The sequence below is a fragment of the Macrobrachium rosenbergii genome, chromosome 5, assembly GCF_040412425.1.
Source record: "Macrobrachium rosenbergii isolate ZJJX-2024 chromosome 5, ASM4041242v1, whole genome shotgun sequence".
In the NCBI taxonomy this organism is placed as follows: domain Eukaryota; kingdom Metazoa; phylum Arthropoda; class Malacostraca; order Decapoda; family Palaemonidae; genus Macrobrachium; species Macrobrachium rosenbergii.
The window spans coordinates 19,799,466-19,823,534 of record NC_089745.1 but is presented as its reverse complement, the minus strand read 5'-3'; the positions used below and the strand labels follow the sequence as shown (position 1 = coordinate 19,823,534).

At 36.6% G+C, this 24,069-nt stretch overlaps 1 protein-coding gene across 1 annotated transcript in view; it reads right to left on the bottom strand.

Moving 5' to 3' along the window:
• Positions 1-14,694, bottom strand: part of LOC136838573 (low-density lipoprotein receptor-related protein 1-like) — a 496,729-nt gene extending 482,035 nt beyond the window's left edge. The window contains 1 exon segment of the mRNA XM_067103732.1: positions 14,479-14,694. Within this exon segment, the coding sequence (XP_066959833.1) occupies positions 14,479-14,587 (109 nt within the window). The 5' untranslated portion in view covers positions 14,588-14,694.
• Between the last annotated feature and the right edge of the window lie 9,375 nt (positions 14,695-24,069).

Below are 24,069 nucleotides of genomic sequence, written 5' to 3'. Positions count from 1 at the left end.
TCGCCACATACCGTAGAAAAAGCATCAGCTTCATTTTCGCCCTCCCTCCTTGACTTCTTATCAAAATCCTACTTCTCTCAATAAGGCGACTGGCTCTTGTTCGTCCCCACTTAAGTGAGGCTAAACTAAGCACCTACTCAATAATAATTTCAATTAGCACTCTCGAGTATGCGAATGGTCTATTGGCATTTACTCTGAGTCTGACTCCCTGACAAAAGATATGGTCTTCACTGCTCTGGTTAGAATAACATCTCAACAAGGTATGCAATAATTACGGACTAGTTTTTGATGTACGGGAGGGTTACTGCCATTAAGTTTTCATAATCTTTTAAATGAAAATGCAGGAAAGACCATTTACATTAACAGCCTTCCAGTCCCTAATTACATTTCAACGGTCAACGCTCAAATAAGCCAAGAAGTGGACCTTCATAAGTATTCATATCCTAAAGCGTGCCGGCCTGCCAGATCACCTTATGTAAAACTCGAAGAACGTTTAGGAAGCAAATTTCTGAAGGAAATGTACACGCAAATTTACATGTACAAAAAGGCAATGCGCCATTAAATATGTAGAGCTCAGGGCAAGCTTTGGACATATTCTCAGTTGCATCCTTCCCTTTGGCTTATGATTATTGTTATTCAGTTTAACCAGACCACTGGGTTAAAATATTGAATTCTTATCGAGCTGATCTTCATTAGATGTAAAAGTCAACATGCAGGAATGAATAATAATAATTCGGGCCAGAGTGTGCGTACACAAACACGCTCACATGAGCCAGCCCTGAGTGAGTGTTGCACACCAAGGTCACAGGGGCTCGACCTCTTGCTGTAACCGAGGTCCAATCATTGCCAGCCAACACTTCAGGATGCCCTTCCCTCCTCTGAAGCCCCCAGCAGCAGCAGCAGCAAGTCCTGCTTACTTCCACCCACTCGTCACACTGGGCTAAATGACATCGGCACCCACGATCACATGGACACGCATTCAGCATTCCCATTACGTGGTCCCATTTTGCGAACGGGTCTCGGCTTCCTTTCTTTTGGGATTCGTTTTCAATTTACGCGGAAAACAATAAACGTTTAAGCTGGTTCTGCGCTAATAAAACCTGGAAACTGGATGAGGGCTGGACATCAAGCCCACTATATATGCATGACTCGAGTACTGGGAGTAACCCAACCCAGCGGATGATTATGTAAGGGGTTCGACAGAGCCCATCAACGACGATTTCCGATACCGCCGCCCACTTACGAACTTTTTCCCCAATACTATCTTCATGCTTCGTTGCTCACGTTGGATACAGAATGAAACTCCCGTGTTGGTACTGCATTTCGGCAACTCTGAGCACCTAAGGACACTCCACAATAGGAAGTAATTTTCGTCTTTCACATCCTACTATAGGAAATAAACGAACATACAGAGAATGACCAGAACCTTTGCAACAGCAACCTTATTTAATGAAGATGCCTGTGCGCTAACAAATAACCCTTTGAAAATGAATGAACAGAGTAGTATCAACAATATATACTACAGAAGACTTGAAAAACTAGCGTTTATTATGATAAACAAATGGAAGATGAATCAATCGTACATACCGACAAATAATAACTTACTAATGTAACGGAAACAGAAAAATACCCAATAACATTACTAATATTCAATATCGTGTCTTTGAAATCTGACAGACAACGGCAAATCCTTATAGTATTATCATATATATAAATATAAAAATTATAAAGGTAAACAGAGACAGGGCAAGTGTGGACGTCTACGTCCTGAAAGGAGCTGCCCTGTAAACCTCATAAGAGAAGATGAACTGTTTAAGAGGACGAGAGGGGGTATTGCAACCACTAATTGCTAAGTCATGACTGTGATCTCTAGCTGCTTAAAGATGACCCGGATTATTGGCTGGCATTGCTGAGGAAGCAAACGCAAACCTAAGGTCACTAACCTTATAAACGTGTCAACATCGTATCTGTTATGACAGCAGGACTCTGTTGACTGAAAGAAACAAGCAGCTGACAAAGAACGTCTTTGGATTGTTGGCAATGACTGAATTCCTCACAAAGATAGTTTCGCAAAAACAAACTTTCTTAGGAAATGTTCACTGTCAACAATCATATATTTAATATATTCCAACACACAGACAAAGTCCGTGGTTGTATATTCTTGCACATACACAAATGATCCAGTCTACTAAAAATTAAGAGGGCTTTCCTTACAACACCTGTCTTCCTTAGATCATTAGTCATTCCCACATATTCCTAAAACTTGCACGTTTGAATGAACTAACTTCCTAGCAAAATTTCTTCTCCACCTCAAGATAAAGAAAACAATAGTGTGACGCCTCAAGACAGCATTAACACACGAATTTAAAGCAAATATGGTCATACGGTATCAAGACAAGTTTTCGAATAAGCACGTTCATGTCATGAAATTATTAGTATATAAGAACACGAGATGGCTTGGGGAGTTTTGGCAGATGTAATTTCCTCAGAAATTAGAAGAAATTACCGTCGTCATATTGAAGGGACGGTGAGCAACGCACAATGAAACTGAACAGCTCGCTATAATTTTCCTTTATTGAGGCTGTACACAAATTCACATACAAATAAAATGAAAAAAGGAACGTATACAAAGGAAGCAGACTGGACTAAAGTTTTGACCTGATGAGGAAGAGGCTTTAGAAAGATTACCGGATGACTGACACCGTACAGCACTGCAAGGAATTAAACTCACTCCTCTCTTTCTTCCTTTCTTTCTTTCATTACAGAAATAGCAAACCATAAAACTCACACACGCCTTTGATGTCTGGAGAAGCACACGCCGAACATTAAAATTAGAACTGCTCGTTAATGCCGGAATGCTGATCGCACAAAACGACCGAGTTAATGCAGGACATTAATTCCAGCCTGGCTACATTTCACATTACCTTCGTTAAGCAGCATTTCAATCGGCTTACCTTCGTGGTTCAGAATCCTGAACATTATCCCTAGTGCAAGAACCCGACGGACAACAAGAAGCATTTAGGTACCAAGCTGTAAGACGCTTTGGTGGCTAATTAGGATTCCTTTAAAGATGATTCATAGACGCCAGGAAATTAATTTCTGTTTAATTATTTACAAACGAAAATGTCGCAGCCAAGAGACGAATGATTTGGTAATGAAAGTCATTTTCAAGAGATCGAGAAGGATTAACTTTTCCTTTTCGAGCACAGGCCGACCAATGGGCAAACTAAGCCTTCACTTAATGTAGGCTTAAAAGAAAATAAAATGACTAAAAACTTTTATTCTGGAAAAACTAATCTTCGAGTTAACGTTGGATACGGTGATCTGAGAATGGGAACTATACTCTTACTCAATGAAACAGTCGAGGAAGGGTATTTGTACGAAACACAGGTCGACTTTCGGTTGAGGGGGGTATACAGAGGATAGTTTAAAACTACGAACGTTAGATTCAATCATACCACGTAGTAACCAAATGAACTGTACCATAAAAAAAGTATAACCAAATAAAGACAAGAATCCGAATCACCAAAATGACGACATTAGACTCCACAATTTTGACTGGTGAGAGACTGACTGAGATATAACATTAAGGAGAAAGCATGGATACACCACACCAATATATATCTCTAGAACCTCAGATAAAAGGCACCTGGATACCAGAGACAACCATATCATAACCAAGATTCACTTTGTAAACTGTTGTTAATTTTGGAAATGCTTTTATCCTACTGCGTGAGACACTGATATTTCTCTCATCCCCACACAATCCTTCATACAGATGGTCATCCAGTTAACCCGCATATTTACACCTACATTCGTTGTAATTCCAGTGTTCCCAGTTGTGACAGGCTGTCCCTCATAAAGTTATTTCCAGTAAATTCTGGTCACTTTAACACTGAACCACTACAGAGCTTTGCTACACATTATCATAAGTACATTCAGAGGAAAGGGTGGGATCTAATTTTGGTTGGTTACTTCTGTCATCCAGCTTGAGTACTACAACTAACCCAAGATCTTAAACAAGCACAGAGTCCACAAGGAGTCGATTCCTACTTGAAAACCTGCATACAACGCCCATAATCTTCTATACCGATTGCTCTTGCTTTAATTAGATACACTGACATCCCTTACACAGAAATGATATCCTTGAAATTATGGGCTGAAAAACTGGAGTTCTGGTGAACTTATGAAAATCTTTAAACATAAGAATAATGTCGAATTACTCTCAGTTTAGGTAATAAATCTCAAGATATGGTCTAAATTCACACACAGAGGATGGTTGAAGTCGTTATACTGGAGCATTTTTACTGGGATAACCTCAGAATTAACCTCACTTGTTGTCTATCTATTATCACCTTTCCCGACAATGATGACTTTTATTAGTACAGCCTAATGGGATGGTCAATCTAATGCCCTTTATCTAGCAAATGTCTTGTGGATATGGAGAAAAAGGGGGAGAACAGGAGTGGGCTTTCATGCCAAAGGTAGTGATAAACCTCATATTAATGGCTCAAAGATGGTACAAGGAACTTGAAAACATAAATGAATACTTGAAGGTGAGGGACGAAGAAAAGTAAAGTGCTGATTAACAAACAATATATTAAATAACAGAATTAGACTAGAGGTCAATGATCAACAAGGCGCATAGAAGACAAAATGAAACCTCAAAGACCACTGCTAGAGAATTCCCACAAAAATGATGATCAGGCACAACTAGCAGTCCAAGTACAAGTTAGATTTTAGCCCTTGGAGAAACTGAGTTGAGTAAAGCTGTTACTAGTTTTACAATAACGGAGGTTAAAACTATATAAAATGGAAGTTATGTTGGGCTGACCAAAACAAAATGCTTTTTTGAGAATTTAACAATTGTACAAAAAAAAAAGTCAGCAAAGCATAGGCTGCCAATATTCAAGGATGAAACATCCTAAAGAAACTGCAAGTATGAGATTCCTGAAGAACAGAGAATTGGAAACCCAAAGAGGATAAAATGTAACAAAAAATATTTCTGAAATAAGTACCATGCAAGTATGAGATTCCTGAAGAACAGAGAATTGGAAACAAAAAGAGGATAAAAAGTAAGAAAAAATATTTCTGAAATGAGTACCATTTCCCATACAAGGGTACCCTAAAAATTTATTAGAAAAGAAGAGATGACGTGAATTTACATACATTACTAAAAACTTGTTAATAAGAGTCCTGAACCTTTTTTATTCATTATGAAAGAAGCATACAATTTTAGATATCTGTTTAGAATGTGAAACCTTTTTCTTTTAAAAGAAACAGGGTAATACCATGCATAGATATGAACAACAACAGGCATGGCAAAAAAAAAAGTTGGGTTTACCAAAGCACAGGGCAGAAAAGAAAGCTTAAACAGAAGGACCACCAGCCTGGCTGGTATAGTGATGCAAGATCAGGAGCGAAGTATCAAACAGTTCTTCCCAAAGAAATTCGAGATATCCATATGGCAATCCGACTGGAAATCTCAAAGTACAATGAAAGTTGCTGAATAGAATGAATCTGTTGGGGAGAGGTGAAGTATGGTGTCACATAGATTGAGGAGAGGTCAGAGAACCAGACAGGAAGTTGATAATTTGAATGGCATTTTGAAGGCTGCAAGAGACAGACGAGCTCAAAAACAAAGGATACATACAGTAACCATGATGAGCAAGAACATCCTTAAATATTTTATTGGGAGCCAACCTTCTTTAGGAATGTTACTGAATATTACTATTTTATTAGAATCATAGATTTTGAACTGTCTTTCATGTATGGGGATTCACAAAATTTTATTCAGAATAGGGGGTGTTACGTAAATCTCTGAAGGGAAATTACTGAGGGTACTGCATACAGTATTCTATCCACTATTACATGGAGAGTCCAGACATTTTGTAAAGACAACAGTACTATATTTGGTAGGGAAGATCCAGTGACTAGCTAAGGAACTGTACTGTACTACTCTATGTATAGGACTTCACTTTCCTATGAAAAGTTGAAGTACTAATAAAAATGGTGGTAATGATGCTGATTTAAGCAACAGTGCGAATGGTGTATGGGAGTCATCAAAAAGTGATGCATCAGTAATAAGGAGAAGCTACCTACAATTTTGCAGAAAAATGTGTGGTTTACACATCAACAAAAACAGACAACAGCCAGGAAAATACCCCAAATTGTAACAGCAAAATGAAGTGTTCTGAAAGAACTGGCCTGGACAACAATGAAATTTTTATGTTTTTGGGCAACTGGAAATTATGATGAACTCCATGGATAAATGCTTGCTGAACCAATTAAAAGCTGGGCATAATACATGTAGCAAGAAGCCTTTCCAATAATAACAAGGGAGGACAGTTGTAGCTTATGGATGACCACACAGCAATCCACCCTGTAACAACACGGGCACTGTGGTCATGCACATACTCATTAGAACTACCTCTAATGTGGAGCCACAGCCATGGCCCTTCCTTTTATAGTATGGTACATTAAGTGGATGGATTACCCAATTGTACACAAAATATCACGAGATTCTTTTGGGATGTCTTCACAAGTGACTATATCACTGAAAGCAAGCACTTCAAACCAAACTTTGTACTACTTGTAAGATGAAAATTTAGAGCAAGGATGTCCAAGTGCTAAATGACCACCATAGAGCAACCAAATGGGAAGACAGAAAACTTGTCATTACTTTCACAATTTGTCTGGTTAGCTCACACTTACAAGACACTTCCATGACCTTGAGTATGTGCTGGTAGTGATTATCAAAAAAGGAACTCAGGGTCTTCAACTTCAGCATTTACAATCTCAATTAGATGAAGGGAAAAATGTTTCCCTGGATGGACAATATGGCTTGATAGGGTACAGACAGAGCAGCAATCTACAAAGGGAACTAACTTAACATCAAAATAGCAAGAAACACCATTTTGAGTTAAATTTTCATGTTATCTGGACACTTCTAACTCCACAATGACCAGGCCTTTGACAAGATAGAAGAGAATTAGGAGTAAAGGCCTAATTCTCTTGACCCCATGCTTATATGAATTGCATTTCCAACTGTGCAAGCAAGAACAATTCTGAGGTGGCTAAGAAAAGAGAGGAATCTTTTGATTGAAGAGCTTGTTGAAATGTCACCTGACAATGGTTCCTCTAAGGCATGCCCTTCTTAATAAGAGATACCATCAAGACACCCAATGACCTAGCTTATACTGAGGAAAAAATTATATAAGTGTAATTCATGCCAGGAAGACATGCCTACTCCCCATAAAAAATTTGACCTTGGTGCTACCCAGTTAATCATTTAAGATTTTGGGGTTGTCGTAAAATTTGTCTGTGGCAAAGCACATACAGTACTGACCATTTATGAACGTAGCAATGTTTTCCTTTACTGCTCGCCGTGAGTTTATTATTTAAGGTATATAAAAAAAAATAAATAAAAACAACTCATTGAAGTTAACCATAAAATTTTGGTGGAATATGTCATATATTACTATGACATCATCCACCAAAATTTTATGGTTAACTTCAATGTGTTGTTTTTATTTATTTTTTTCATATACCTTAAATAATAAACTCACAGCAAGCAGTAAAGGAAAACATTGCTATGTTCATAAATGGTCAGTACTGTATGTGCTTTGCCACAGACAAATTTTACAACAACCCCAAAATCTTAAATGATTAACTGGGTAGCACCAAAGTCAAATTCTTTATGGGGAGTAGGCATGTCTTCCTGGCAAGAATGAGTTAGGAGCAAGATAACATCAATGGAATCTCAAAGGGCTAACAAGGAAAACCTTTGGATTTCCTCAATACTTTGTCCAGACAAATGGCTACATGTTTCTTTTGGGGTTATAGCAACCATTTATGAATTTCATAAAGACCTGGCAATCTTTTAATATGATGTTGGTGATTGGTTGTTAGCTTTCAACCTTTTATTTCTTAGAACACAAACATAATAAAATGAAAAAATAAAGTAATATTTAATTTTCAATCAAGAAAGGCTCCAGAGATCTAAGTTTGCCTATCAATTATTTATCTGGAGCTATCATATTTCAGTGTAAAAAAACACTGCAACACAACCAAATCAATATAAACTGACTCTGAGTTTTCATACATAGTTATTATCTAAAATGGAAACGCCAACTGATAATGAACTTCAAATGAAAGGCCCTTACATATTTGGGAGATTACCTGTAACACTCAGATGGCTAAAAGAAAGCACTTAACATTAGGTCATAATAAATATTTAGAAAGATTTGAGTTGTTACTCTGTCAAAGTAGATTTACTGCCTAACCTTAAAGCTTTTAATCACAGTGTAGTGTCTGGATTTTGTCAATGTCTGTGAAGTCTGGACACACACAAACACTGGCATCCAAAATCAGCACTTCATGTCCTCTTGTCAACAGCTACCACTGCATAACTTACAACTAAGTGTATTAACCTTATTAATCCAATAATGTATCTGGCAAACATTACCACAATTGCCTGTGATACCTTTAATGTAATTACACCATTCATCCACCAGTCTCTTGCTCAAATGCTGAAACATCTGTTAGAATAAGCTGAGTTCTTATCAGCTCATCTATACCCTACTCAAAAAGCCTATCAAAATTATAATTTTAAGTTTCCTTTGTTATATTATGAAAAATAACCACCATCAGTTTAAATCAAAGAGCTGCAACTAGCATAATGTTCAGTTTTCCATATCACTCGTATGTAACTGATGTAACATTCACTGTTTCCATATCATTAAGTGCTTCACATCAACTGTTTCCTCTCTTCCACTTGTAAATGGGAACACAATTCTAGCTCAGCTTATCAAGATCTGGCAAAATGATGTATGCCTTGGAATAAAAGACCAAAGTTTAAATAACAGTTCTCCGTAAACAAGAAGTGAAAGGAGGCTGCGTCAACAATGCACATGCAATATCGGAGAGGTAAGACTGCGATGCACGAATAAAGTGAAAAAAGCAAAGCTCCAACTTAAAGACTTAGCCTAACTGAAGAGTTGGAGGATGAAAGCTTAAAATAAGGACACACTCCAGCCAGAGAAGAAGCTTAAAGAGGTGACACTCCAAGTTCAAAGGGTGAAGGCACCCAACACAGTATTCTGCTGAGGGGCTGTAAGCCAGAATAACACATTTGGAGGAAAGTGAAAGGATCCATTCCCTTGATCGGTCCTCTCCAGGAGAATACTTGAAATAACCTCTGTCCTCTCTACTTCCTGCACCCACTACTATGAACTATTTATAAAATAAAGCACTTGTGACACTTGTACCACTAACTTCTTAACCAACTTCTGTCTCTTCACATCTAAGTGATGAGCTTTGCTAGATGCATGACTGTGCCTCTGCAGGGCCTATATGCCTCCTGAGTATGTGCATCCACTTGACAACAAGCTTGTCACAGAAATGTAAGATAGGACAGGATCTCTTATGCCATAAATAATGCGTGGTTCCTGGTTTCAGATGTTTGATTATGCAGTGCCAGTTATAAAATTTGGACAGTTGGAGTTTGTATCCACACAAGATGATGAATTAAATCAAAGAAACAAATCAAAACAAATTGTTTCCTTGATATACAGTAATCTCTCACTTTTACTCAAAAGCAAATTATCAAATATCTTTTTAAAACCAGTAAAGCAGTATTTACACAAATGGTAATCTAAATACGTAACAAATCACTTGTTGACTATTTGTAGGTCAGGGATGTGTGTCATTCCAAGCTGATGGCAGGGGAATGCCAGTGAAAGTGATGTTCAAATTTATGAAAAACAAAAATTAATGGGAATTTACTAGGACCTGGCCTGTTTGTCTATTTCTTGGCAGTTTTCTAATTGCTGGCATTCATCCCCCTTTAAAGTTTGCTCCTTTCAGTCCACAGCAACTGTTCTTGTCTAGAGCTTTTTACTTTCCCTTCCTTCCCTTCTTGACTGCTCTTCCAGAGTACAGTACAGTACTGTCCACAGCCACTGGTGAGACCCATTAAAGGTTTGAGTCCGTGGTACAAGATGCACCTAAGCAGTTCCAGTCATATGCCCAAGTGACTAGAACCCACTCAGCTAAGTCAATCAAAATCCCCTTCACCATTTCAACAAATTTTTTAATTCAGGCAGGTATTTCCTCATATTCCTTATACTTGCAATCCAAATTGGTAACCTTGTTTCTGAACAAGGATACAAAGAAAAAGCACTGACATTAAATAATGAATAAACACTGTGACGATCAATAAATATTTTCTTATATATATTTACATATGGTTATAAACAGATCACTCACATAAAACTCCAATTACACCAATGTGCACAAATGCAAACAAGTCATCACTGCATCAGAATCCAAGCATGCTGTACAGTTTGTTTCAACCATACGACCTACATATGACTTTCTTCCATCTACTGTACACTTGCAACCAGAATTTCAAAAAACAAAAATAAACCATGCTGCTATCTGCTGCTCCTGTAACATCCCACAGGTCATAAAAACTGACTCAGTTGCAGTAAAAGTATTGTGTCTCAACATCCCAAGTTTCCTTGTCACTTTGTGTTGCTTGAATTTCCTCATATATCTTCTGAAGTTGATACTAATAAGTGTAACACATTCTCATGACAACTAACAAAATGAGCAACCTCACTTCCTGATAAGTTTATGAAGATGAAGAGGAAATCTAATCTGACTGTATGAAGAACAGGAGAAAGGTAAAGGCAATCACTTTCCCATCAACTCTCCATACAGACTGAGCAAAAAAATAATGCCATAAAATCCCTCACAGCAACAAAGCAGTATTAAGGTTTTCTGTATGACAGGGAGATGACAATGGCACTTAGCCTTCTACCTTCTAATCACAGAGGGAAAGGCTGGGAGTATTCTTAAAACTTGCAAGGATGGAACTGGTGAGGACTAATCAAGCTCTTCGTTGGGCAAGTCGGTAGAGTTGTGGCCTAGCACTCGCTAGGCCTGAGTTCGACTCTCCGGCCGGCTAATGAAGAGTTAGAGGAATTTATTTCTGGTGATAGAAATTCATTTCTCGCTATAACGTGGTTCGGATTCCACAATAAGCTGTAGGTCCCGTTGCTAAGTAACCAACTGGTTCTTAGCCACGTTAAATAAGTCTAATCCTTCAGGCCAGCCCTAGGAGAGCTGATAATCAGCTCAGTGGTCTGGTAAAACTAAGGTATACTTTTTTCTTTGCACAAGCATATTTTTAAGTCAAGGATGCTTTACCCATTTTAACAGATTGTCCAGCATAACTTTTTACAACTTACTGGTGATGCACAAACTAAGTGCAAAAGTGGAGTTTGTTGAGTTACTTGTGGAGACTGATGAAAAAAACTTCCAGAGAAAACAACATAATGAAAGAAAATCAGTCCAACAGCCACATGAATTAACTTCAAAAGAGTTCGCATAGGTCTTTCATAAAAAATGAAAAGGTCTTTGCCATTTGAAAGGTGGCCTAAAAGGCTGATCATTAATTCAAGCAGCTTTAGAATGATATCCGGAAATATATAGCAAAAAAAAATTATATATATTTTTTCAATAATATGACCCCCATAACAACTTCAGAGGTCAGATCTCACGAGTAGATACAAAACAACCTGAATTAGGTGATAACTTAAACACTGATGGGCAAACCTCTCCACTCTATACAGTATACAATACAAAAGTCAATGCTCATTTGTTATTTATGTAAATACTGTACTGTATTATATGGAGGTAATTCCAATATGCACTTCATAATGAAAAACAAAATGCATCATGTAACATGCTTAAATACTATCTACTATAAATGCATACAAAGTGATTCTAAGCAAGGCATGCAGTTCCCAGATTTCTAACAATTTGATAATGATAATTGAGCTTTAAAAGAACACATTAACCAAATACAGGTTTACAAGTTAATACAGATGAAATGATATATGTCTGTAAAGATTAAACATTCCACACCATAGGGGCTGATAACCCTCTTCAGATACCAGGAGTCTGGCCATTCCTCTGTAGCCTAGTCTCAATGACCTACAAATAAATGCCCTTTTTGATAAAGATATACATTCCTCTCTTGAAGAAATTGTAACCTATATTTCTGAAGTCCATTTGTGAGACAGGAAAGCATTTGTAATGTGAGGAAGAAAAAGTTAAAAGGACAGCTGTGTGGTAACTACTTTTACAATCTCAACAGACAGTGACTTAAGTCTGGGTCATGTATGAGCTTCTAATGATGATGTCATTGCAAGTAGTCATGATTTCACTACAATCCATCATGCAGCACTTACTGACTCATTCCCAATCTCTTTCAATGATATCAAATGACTTCTTGCATCATATGCATACAGCAATACTACTGTACTTCACTTCCAGTGTTAACAGTTACACTACTGGTAAAGATACTTGATCTGTGGAATAACAGACAAGGCAGCTCTAGCTAACTAAAAACACAACTGGCAACAGCTCTCAACAGCCATTCATTTTAAAAAATAAAACATTGCCATCACATAAATTTAGTTTATAGCATCCAAAATCACAAGTAGCATCAAATACATCACCTCCAACACCTAAGTTGTGAGATGTGCATATGACCTTATGATTTGATTAACAAAGTCAATAGCAGTGCAGGGTTCAAATTAATTTTGACAAGAGTGGACTCACATCCATTACCACAGTTGTCTTGGTTGCACAATAACTAATTAAACAAAATAGGATGAAAAAAAGTATTTGAATATTTCCTGTAGGCATATCAGCTGTCAGGAAACAAGTACCTAAATCTAAGGTACCAAACTGTACTGAAATAAGGGTTTTTTCACTATCCTTATGGAGCAACTGAAATAATGAAGGTTAGGCTGTAACTGCTGATATCAAAATTACACGGCCCTTTAGAAAATATCATAAAATCTCCAATTATCTTAGGACCACATGATCAATAAGATGACAGATATGCTGTTTTAAGATATTTTCCAAAATATATGGAACAGTACTTTTACTATAACAGGGTAAACCCACCTCAGCCTTCATCATTTTTATAATTATTCATTAAACTAAATGGACAACTTAACTTTTAGGGTAGCATTTACCATTATTATTTTTATTAACTATTACCAGTTTTATTTAAAATAAGCTAACATTTATATGGACATGGCTCAAGAGGCCATTAACTTGCAAAGCAAGCTTTCACAAAACTGAATTGGCTGGGTAGTAAAAAAGAGCAAATGAAAAGAAATAACAAATCAGTAATGAATGACTTCGTGGCTGTTACCTAATTCGAATTAATCATGTTTTACCTTTTCGTGATTTAAAATCAAACGTTAATACACACACACACATATATATATATATATATATATATATATATATATATATATATATATATATAGTTGTCATTAGCCTTACATAAAAGCTTATTACACACAAGGTCGGCAACTGTCTAGACTTATAGGCCTAGTCTACAGCAAACATACAATCAGTATCAGACACAGACACAGACACACACACACACACACACACACACATATATATATATATATATATATATATATATATATATATATATATATATATATATATATATGTGTGTGTGTGTGTACAAATGTCTTTATATTAAATGTGTTCGCCGTAGACTAGGCCTATAAGTCTAGACGGCTGCCGACCTTGTGCGTAATTCGCTTCTACAGTATGTAAGGCCGATGACAACAAACAGTCATTCGAAAAAGAAAAATTAACTAGTACCACACTGAAACTTCTATATATGATAACCCTAACCATATTTCTCGACAGAATGAAACAACCCAATTCTAGCAACTATCAGTCCATGCGATGCCATGAAGAACAACGTCAGGCTTCCATGCATCTAATAATAGCGCAGGTTATACCGAACGAACTCAGGTAAAGACGCTAACCTCCGGAGACATCGGCTACAGGGTACTCGGTATCTTCCCAACATTTGAACAAATGATGGATGACACACTACTGTAGTTGCGTTGTATCTTGCGTTGCATTACGTAATATTTATGTAAACTTTGTGAGAAAATCACTGCAGTAACGGCTGGTTGGCCTGTTCAAAATTAACTCTCTTCCAATTAATGTTTAGATTACCGTACAGGGTATTCCGAGGAACCACACTTTTGAAGGAAATAAAAGGTTGTTTTCACTTACAGACATGTGTAATTACCAAATGAATGGCATTAACCTAAAGACTGCCCTGTCAAAAAAAAATTATATGGAGAATTCATAACCCAAAAGGGAAAGATTTTTGGTTCCAGCCTCTCACGCTGAGACATATTAAGACTAAAGGACACACAATTCTTATCAACGTATTTCTAAAACGATGCTTTTCTCCCTCATTCACCTTAAAGAATAAAAAGGTGATGCTGACTGCGCACTGTTGTCGTCAGCATCACCTTCATCTTAAGCCAAATCTTGAGAGCAAAACAACTCGCACACACGCACAAACACACATACGCACACACGCTCACACGCGCTAACGTTAATTCTACTTACCTCCTCCTCCATTCAGGACAACTTCGCTGAACTGGTCGTCCTCGAGGACTGTCAAACCCAAAGACTCGGCTAAACATAGCGTCATCAACACTATATTGAGAATTTTCATTTTGTGCGAAGGCAAATTTGGACACACACAACTAACAAGGAGCCATGAGAGACGCGAGCGTTCGCATAATTCCTTCTTCCGTTATGGTCGGACACACACTGAACACTGAACAACTACAAGTGAGCCAGTGAGCCCACGATCAGCGTCTCGCGATAAAATCAGCGTTGCCAGTTTTTCTCACCTGAATAGGCCGCACTGTTTGGCGGCGTACAAGTAATAAAATAATGACAATTTTCGTGAATAGCGTAATAAGTGCATTCATAATAATAGAAAAGAGCAATCCCAGGATAAAAATACGTGGTAGGCTGGGCGCCATACGGTTTGCAGCGCGCTGCCATTTTTCTCACCTGAATAGGCCGCTCTTTTTTGGCGTCTTAGAAGTAATTAAACAATGACAGTTTTTGTGAATAGCGTAATAATTGTTTTTATGATATTTGCTCTCTTCTACGTTGCATCTGAAAGATAAATGCGCATATTAGAAAAGAGCAATCCTAGGATAAAATCACGGGGTAAGTAGCGCTTCATACTGTTTGCAGCGCGTTGCCAGCTGTCTCACCTGAATAGGCCGCACTTTTTGGCGTCGTTAAAGCTAGAACAACGATTAAACAATGACGATTTTCCTGAATAGCGTAATAAATGCTTTCATGATATTTGCTCTTTTCTACATTGCATGTGAAAGATATATGGGCATATTAGAAAAGAGCAATCCCAATAAAAATTCAGGGTATGCGGCGCTCCATACAGTTTGCAGCGCGCTCGTCATTGTTAGAATCGTTTAATTTCTCCACGGGAAATTTGAAAATAAAAGAAGTATATCTCTGAATGAATACAATCAATCATCAGCTTAATAAACAATACCCCAATACTTGCAGTCATATTCTCTCTCTCTCTCTCTCTCTCTCTCTCTCTCTCTCTCTCTCTCTCTCTCTCACACACACACACACATTATATATATATATATATATATATATATATATATATATATATATATATATATATATATATATATAAATAATCGCCTTCACACGCACACACACATACATAAATAATTATATATATATATATATATATATATATATATATATATATATATATATATATATATATATATATATATATATATATATATATATATATACAATATGCATACATACTTTCATCACGTCTGTTGGTTGGGTAGTCAATTGGCTAGCACCAAGCTCTTTAATCGCTTTCACACTTTTACCACACTAATGGACCCCTTCTGGCAAGGGCCCGTGCTGGCATAGCGCCAACTTAATATAATCCAGTCAGTCCAATGTACTTTTCATATATCATGTACATATGTAGACGACGTTCAATGTTTCCAGAATTTCAATGTAGTAAAAAAAATAGGCAGGAGTAAAAATGTTGTCTTGACTCCGCTATGAAGAAAAGAGTTTGCAGTGTGATAGCTGGAATTAATTTTATGCCACCAAAAAAGATGGTAAAACGCATTGAAGAGATGGAGACTGGGACAGGCACAATATACATAATTCCACGGTTAACTCTAGCTCGTCATGAAAAGCACCGCCAATGAAGAGGGATACAAAGGATAAGATCGAAAATATAAGCTAAAAATATTACAAGAGTAAGTTAAATGTTGCTATAAGCATATAACCTCTCGCTCTCTCTCTCTCTCTCTCTCTCAAACACACAAGTGCACAATCGCTCTGGTTCAGTATTTTAAGAACTACTGGATTATTGATTACTTTCACTCTAAATAACTTTTAGGTATATCATTAATATCCAAAATCAAATTCATCGATGACTTCTCATGTATAAAACAAGATCTCTATATACATTCGCAATGTAATGCTTCTAGGCCTTATTGTCTATGCCATCTTGCAGATACTTTGTAGCTCACTAAGACTAGTTTTGAATCTTGCGTCTCAGTCAAACCAAGGGAGTGTTTTGCGGAGGTATTCGTCGTCAGACGTCCTTAGTTTGGTGGCTCTCGAAGTAAATCTAGATTGTGAGTTCTTGCATTGTCTCACATTTACGTGCTCAGTCTCCCTGGTAGGCAGAGCCCGGTGGTCCTCAATAAGTCTTGTACTACAATACACGTCTTACCATTTTTACTATTTAGACGAAGGGCCTATGTTGGCATAAGGGCGGCTTAATCTACACACACCAACAAGTTACATGGATCTGTATAGTTTTGCGATTAAATGTTACCTTTCTTGTTTTGGACATCTCATCAGGATACGATGAGTGCAGGCATTTTTGCCTATTTCCTCTCCACACTGGCATCACTTTCCCTTCTTCCTAGCCTTCTACCATTTACCCTTGTTACTTCTGTGTGCTGCTCGTTGGGCGGGTGGGTTCCGTTCTCAGCTAGCACTCTGCTGGCCACGAATTCGAATCTCCGACCGGCCAATGAAGAGTAAGAGGAATTTATTTCAGGTAATAGAAATTCATTTCTCGTTATAATGTGGTTCGGATTCCACAATAAGCTGTAGGTCCCGTTGCTAGGTAACCAACTGGTTCTTAGCCACGTAAAATAAATCTAATCCTTCGGGCCATCCCTAGGAGAGCTGTTAATCAGCTCAGTGGTCTGGTTAAACTAAGTTATACTTAACTTCTAACTGTGCACAGGCTCTCTTTATTATCACCAACTTACTTAAAAATCACTTGCTACCATCAACAGTTCCACACTCAGTTCAAAGCCCCTTTCCTTGACCATTTACGTCAGATCTCAGGACCCTTGGAATAGAGTGGAAGCGTCAGTTGAATGAGTCTTGATATTGTTTATACTTTGTGCAATTATTTCCAAAATTTCAGCCCAGTGCTCGTTAGGAATTTGGTCACAGCGCAACAAATTGTTGAAATGACCTAGATGTGTGAAAATCACAATTCAAATGAATGTGCTAGCAACATCTTCAAATGTAAAAATTGTGTAAAGAAAGACCACAGTGATACTAAACATGAAACATATGATGGCAATAAGTACACAGTAAATAAAGAATATGTGTAAAAGGTGAAAAATAATACTGATCATGGCTTTGACTAATAATCCTATATATATGCAATTTAATACAAGAAGAAGGCAAATTCAAAAAAAGAACTAAAGACTCTCCCATTCTGCAAGAGCTGTGATACTGACGAGAAAACACTGAAAGACAGTTATAAAATATAAGAAGCACCTTATTTTGAAAATGTACAAGGGCCTGCCAGAGAGGGAATTATCCCTTTGGAGGGCTGTACATAAAACCAAACGAAGTAAAAGTGAAGCACGTCATAGCTTTTCAACTGAATTCTGTCGCTCCTTTTCAACCAGTCAGTAAAATATAAGTTTGAAAATGTAGCACTGTTATCTTTACAGTGAAGGTAAACCCATGAGCATCAAAATCACTGGTTAATAACTTACCTGCCTCCTTGCTGTTCCCCTAGGGAACCCACTTGGGCTTTCGTCCCAAATCATTATAATTTAGCATTAACTATAGATATATTTACCAATTATCTTTCTCAATGCTTTACAATCATTTGTGTTAAACATCAATTTGCACTGTTATGAAATTACTTTACCAGCCAACCATAGGAGACCTTAATATTCCCGTATACCTTTGGGAGTGCAAATATGTAGTCAGTACCTTTGTATAATTTACAGAAATCTCTATACACAAACAAATAATAAGCTGAAAATAAATGAAATACCTGAATAATTAGGCCTTTGAAAGTTTAAAAATCAAAGTGAAAACGACTGCTGTCCCTTCGAGATTCAAACTATAAACATGTAGGATCCAAAACTTCCAACAATACTCAGAATGGATAATCGACTCATGTCTGCAAATGCTATGAAAGCAAAATCAAAAGCATAAAGAAACAGTTTTTAAATGAAATTCCTTAAACATGTTATCAAAATAAATGGCTCCTTCGATACTCTCTTTATTTCTCTTTATATATGGATATATATATATATATATATATATATATATATATATATATATATATATATATATATATATATATATATATATTATATATATATATATATATATACAGTACAGTAGAGCCCCGGTCATCGACATTAATCTGTTCCAGAAGAAGCGTCGAGATTCGATTTAGTCAAATTCTGAATCAATTTCCCCGTAAGAAATAACTGAAAATGGATTAACCCATTCCTGACCACCAGTCATTACCTAACCTTGCCTTTCTATACAAAACATTACACAAATTACAATTATATAAGTTCACAGTTAAATAACTTACCGTATCAGAAGCACGTTTTACATTTTTAAATGCATACTCTATAAAAAAATTGGCCTACGATTAATGCGGCCATATTACCGATGGTAGACCGACTGCCATAGGTTAGGCTAGGTAGGCTATAGGCACTACCAGAATGTACCGTAACAGGTACACATAAAAACTGTTGTTAATAATAATAACATTGAAAAACAAGCCTGATTATTACAGTAAATTAATAATACATTATTTATAAGCTGAATTACTCTATGTCTGTTTATCATAAAATTAAGAAAAATTTCCTAAATTACGTCGGCACTCGGCAACATGTGGCATGAGCAGATGTAAACAAACCAAAGCGCCACCCTGGTGGCATATCGCGGTATAATTACATAAACATTGTTTACATTCAGTATTTATGGTAAATTTCATACAGTCTACTGGAATAGTGTACAAAATCACTGTAAAACATCTTTCAATAAATAATATAATACCCTAACATATTGGGACCCATGACTGGATGAAAATTCAGTGCAGAAAGCCAAAAAAAATTATGATATACCTGTAAAAGCGTGTATTCTCCAAACAACAGCAGCAGCGTGTGTGGGCTTTAAATGCTTTTAAATAAGTGTGGGAAGAACGCCACCAACAATGCCAACTACGGCGGCCAACCGAAACTTTTTTTTTACAAACATCATATGATTCATCGGGCCGGATTCTGGTTTGTTGTTTCAGATCCAACTCAAAGTTTACTCAACATTTCATGTCGAAATCCGATTATGTCGAGTTCTGGTATGATCGAGGACTGGGGTTCTACTTTATATGTATAATATATATATAATATATACACATATATATTATATATATAATATATTTATATATATGTATATATATAATTTATATATATATATATATATATATATATATATATATATATATATATATATATATATATATATATATATATATATATATATATATATATATATATATATAATATATATATATTACATAATTCCTGTTTAATTTTAAGTTCATTTATTAGCACAACGTATTATTACAGTTCATAATTCCCAGTGATGCGTCAAATAACATTTGTACATTAATTTGGCTCTTTTCCAAAGCTCTGGTTTATCTGTTTAAAAGTTCTACTTAAATCTCTTTTACCAAGTGTTTTTATATGGTATGGAATATGGTACAATAAATTTTAGGTTGAAGGCCAAGCACTGAGACCTATGAGGTCATTCAGTGCTGACAGGGAAATTGAGAACAAAAGGTTTAAAAGTTAACAGAAGGAAAAACTTGCAGTTGCAATGTGAAACAATTTTTAGAAGAGGGTGGAAAGTAAGATGGAAGAGGATGAATGGAAGACAGACACTATACAATCTTGAATTCTATACCACCACCCACAAACATCAAAAAACAAAAAGCACATCCATACTCACCTCACCAGACAAGGTTAATAACCTTCCCAACAACAAAATACTATGGGAAACACAGCTCTCAAGATTGGAGAGAGTACACCTGACTGACTTCGCTGTGGTCATCACCAATCACTAAACACCTACAAACACCGCATAGACAACACCCAAACAGACATATGTCCACTCTGCCAAGTTAGTCCCCACACAATTACACATCTCTTAGTAGATTGCCCAACTTGGCAGCCCTTAACAACAACACAACATCCACACTACCACACAGTTATGGTCAGATCCAGTAAGGGGTGTCCTTCTGCGGTTTGCAGGCTTCCTGATAACAGAGTCTGGGGAACCACAACAATAACAACAACAGTCAACCTTTAACTGTGGAGTTATAGATGAAGGTTCTATGCATAAAACTTAACAAAATTAGCAAATGTACAGAAGGCTCATCAGCAGTGAATTAAATACCTCTTCACATATTACACTTTTCATTTCTGTCTTGCCTGCAGTCTTACTTTCTTGATATCAAGGCCCTACCATTCCAATACCTCTTACAATCCATCTATCCACCCCTTTCTAGATGTTTTTCTTGCCTTTTATCTCAACATTTCCAAATTATTTGCTTTTCACCAATATGTTGTTCTTTATTCTTTCCACATAATCAAGCCATTTCAAAACATTAGATTCATCTTCCCACCTTTGCCAAGCTTTTTATCACTTCTTTGAAACTCTACATTTTTCACTGCAATCTGTTTTACTCTACATACATTACACAAATCAGCTCAATAATTTCAACCTCTTTTTTGCATTTATTCACATTCAAAATCAACATTTCATTTCCATATGTTTCCACTTTTGCTTCCAAACACAACACTACTCTTTCACAAAACCAATTTACATTCCTTGCCTCACCTAACCTGTGACTAGCATCTTCTTTCATTCTATTACCATCTGTTACATTTATTCCCAAAACCTGCACAGATCAACCGTTTCCATCCTTCTCGTGTCCTTATAGACATTTGTTGTTCCCCCCTCGTTTCCCATTAACCCCATAACCTTAAACTTGATCACAAACAATTTCACATTCTTTCATTAATCTTTGCAGTTTCTCTTCACTATCCCTATCAAGATTGTATCACCTACAAATGTCTATCATTTCAAAATCCATTCAAAGGTCCTTTTCTTATCCCACAACTTTGCATCTACATTTAACACCTTTTCTCTGACTTCTAGCATCACTCCAGCCACAAAGGTATTCAAGAGCCACAAGGACATCCTCTTTTTTGAGATTCACTTCTGCACCAAACTAGAGATAAGTTGGGCATATCTAGGAATTACCATTTTACCTAGTACAGCCCCTTCCTTTTTTTACTAATGTTCCCCATTATGCACATAACTGGCAACAACTTTTCTGTATTATCATAAGTTTCTTCATATGATGTTATGTAACGAGAAGTTTTGGAAATACGGTAACCAGTACCCGTAATCATGTGCTCGACTTCAATGATGAAACGGTGGATCCATTTAGTAGCTGTGAACGCATTCATGCTTTTAAAGCTCATGGCAGGATCTGGCCTTCAACCAACACTCTTAGAACATAACTTACTTTAAAATCTCACCCCAGTGTTCTGCTCTCCAAAATCTAGCTATCCAGTGATGGTCCCCCTGATCCTTATTATCATATAGTCTCTCAATTTAACTTCTTGAAATTTGTTTCCAAAGGCTGGATCTTTCCATACTATGAATCAATGCATCTGTAGCTAGAATTTTGATTTCACATTCCATTTATAATACCATTTGGCTAAAAATTCTTCTGCCAGCTCCATCTATCATCATCTGCTCGTGCTATTGGTCATAAGTTCCCTCAACTTTGTTTCTTTCTGTAGCTGTTTTAATTCATGCTATGAGCCCTTGATATCTTTTCACCCACTCACTGAGGTTTTCTACCTAGTGGACCTCAGTGTACAACACACCAAGTGGCTCCATTCCACCGACACTGATGTAGGGAGGAAATGAAGCACTTGCCTTTTACATTCCACATCAGCATGACCACAAATCCAAAATTTTTTTTATTTTTACATCAAACACCTCTAACCACTTCTATAACATCATTTCCTTTCTTGGCCTTTGAGATCACTGCCTTGTTTCCAGCTTTAGTACTTTGAAGTTCCCAGTGGGCTGTCATATGAACCTTTATCCATAACTTTCCACTGGGAAATTTTTGCTTTTTTAATATCAACTATGACCAAGGCATTTCCCACTACTCAAGTTGAACTCTTTCTCATTCTGCACTCTTCTTTGATCACCTATGGTCCTCAGCCACCCAGTCAAGAGGGTGGGCATGAGTCATCCCTACCCTATCATTTTGCTACTACTAATGTCTCTTTTATGTTTCTTAAGAACCACTATACTAAAATGTACTAAAAGGAAATCAATGAACTTATCTCCAAGTGAAAAAATTTGTGATCCTTTGCCAGTAAAGTTCTCAACTTCTATATGTCTAACTTTCCTCCTGTTAGAGTGAACATGATCAGAATCTGGCTATATTTTCTGTATAACTCCTTTCCATTGAATCCAATGCTCCTTATCCTTTTCTACTTCTGCCTAATCCTGCCTTCCTCAATATTCTCTATCATTGACCCTTACTAATATTATGTTTGAATCCCCAGCGTTGGAAAGCAAACTGGCTAAAGTGTTTTGCCATCTCTTTCCCCTAACTCTTCCTCTTGTAAAAGTTTTCTGATACAACCAACCTCTCAGAAGGGTGACCAAGCTAGCCCTTCCAACAACCTTGCTGTTACCTTAACATTTTACTAACGATAAAGTATCTCAAGTGTTATTAAACTTTAATTTTTTATGCACCTTAAATTCAGATCATCAGTATGATTTCTAGAAGGCAAGATCTGCTAGCAACATTCTTTCCTATCTCAATGGTGTCATTTTCTGTACAAGATTTCAGAGAATAGTTTGTTATAGCCCTTGGCATCTCAAAGGTATGGGAGCAAAGCCTTGCATTTACAAAATTTTTTTTCTTTAATATTTATGATCAATTAACAACATGGCTCTCGTCACACACTAGTGTATTCTCTGCTTGTTGAATTACCTACATATTACTGTTACCCTTTGTTTTTATACAGCACCATACAATTAGAAACACTGAAGTGCTATTCCAACTATCTCCCTGATGCCATTAGCTGAGTCTTTGAATCTATCTTGTTCTGAAAACATGTTTCCCCTCACAATCTATTCATTTTTTTTTTTTTTTGATAATACACAATTACAAGCACATAACCACTAAAACATGGTACAGTAACACCTAACTTATACTCTGGATATCTGGTTTTCTGATGAGTAATAAAATCTGCTTAAGTAACAAGAACCCTAAAACATAACCTATACCTGAATATTTTTAGGGTGTCCCAAAGTTAACAGTCACTCCACATAACTCCTAGCCTAAATTAAACTGTAATTTACTCTTAAAATTGTCTGTTGAGAAATCATTTAAATTGGGTTGTTACTGTATCTTTCTTTAGTGCATTAAAATAAAATAGCAGGATGCATACCTACTGTGAAAATGGAAGAATACTGACCTTTTGATACATGTATGGTGTGTACAATTTTTATTAGATGCCAGGGATGCTTAAAAGCCTGTAAGCTGTCCTGCCTCAAAAGTATGTTTATACATTAAAGCTATACACACTAAAAATTCACCCATTATTAGCATTACTTAGATACAATTACCCATGACCACTTCAAAAATTATTACAGTAAACTATAAAATAACAATAAATAATACAGCTATCATTTTCATGAAGATATTTACAATCTATGCTCAGGGCAAAAAATTTCACG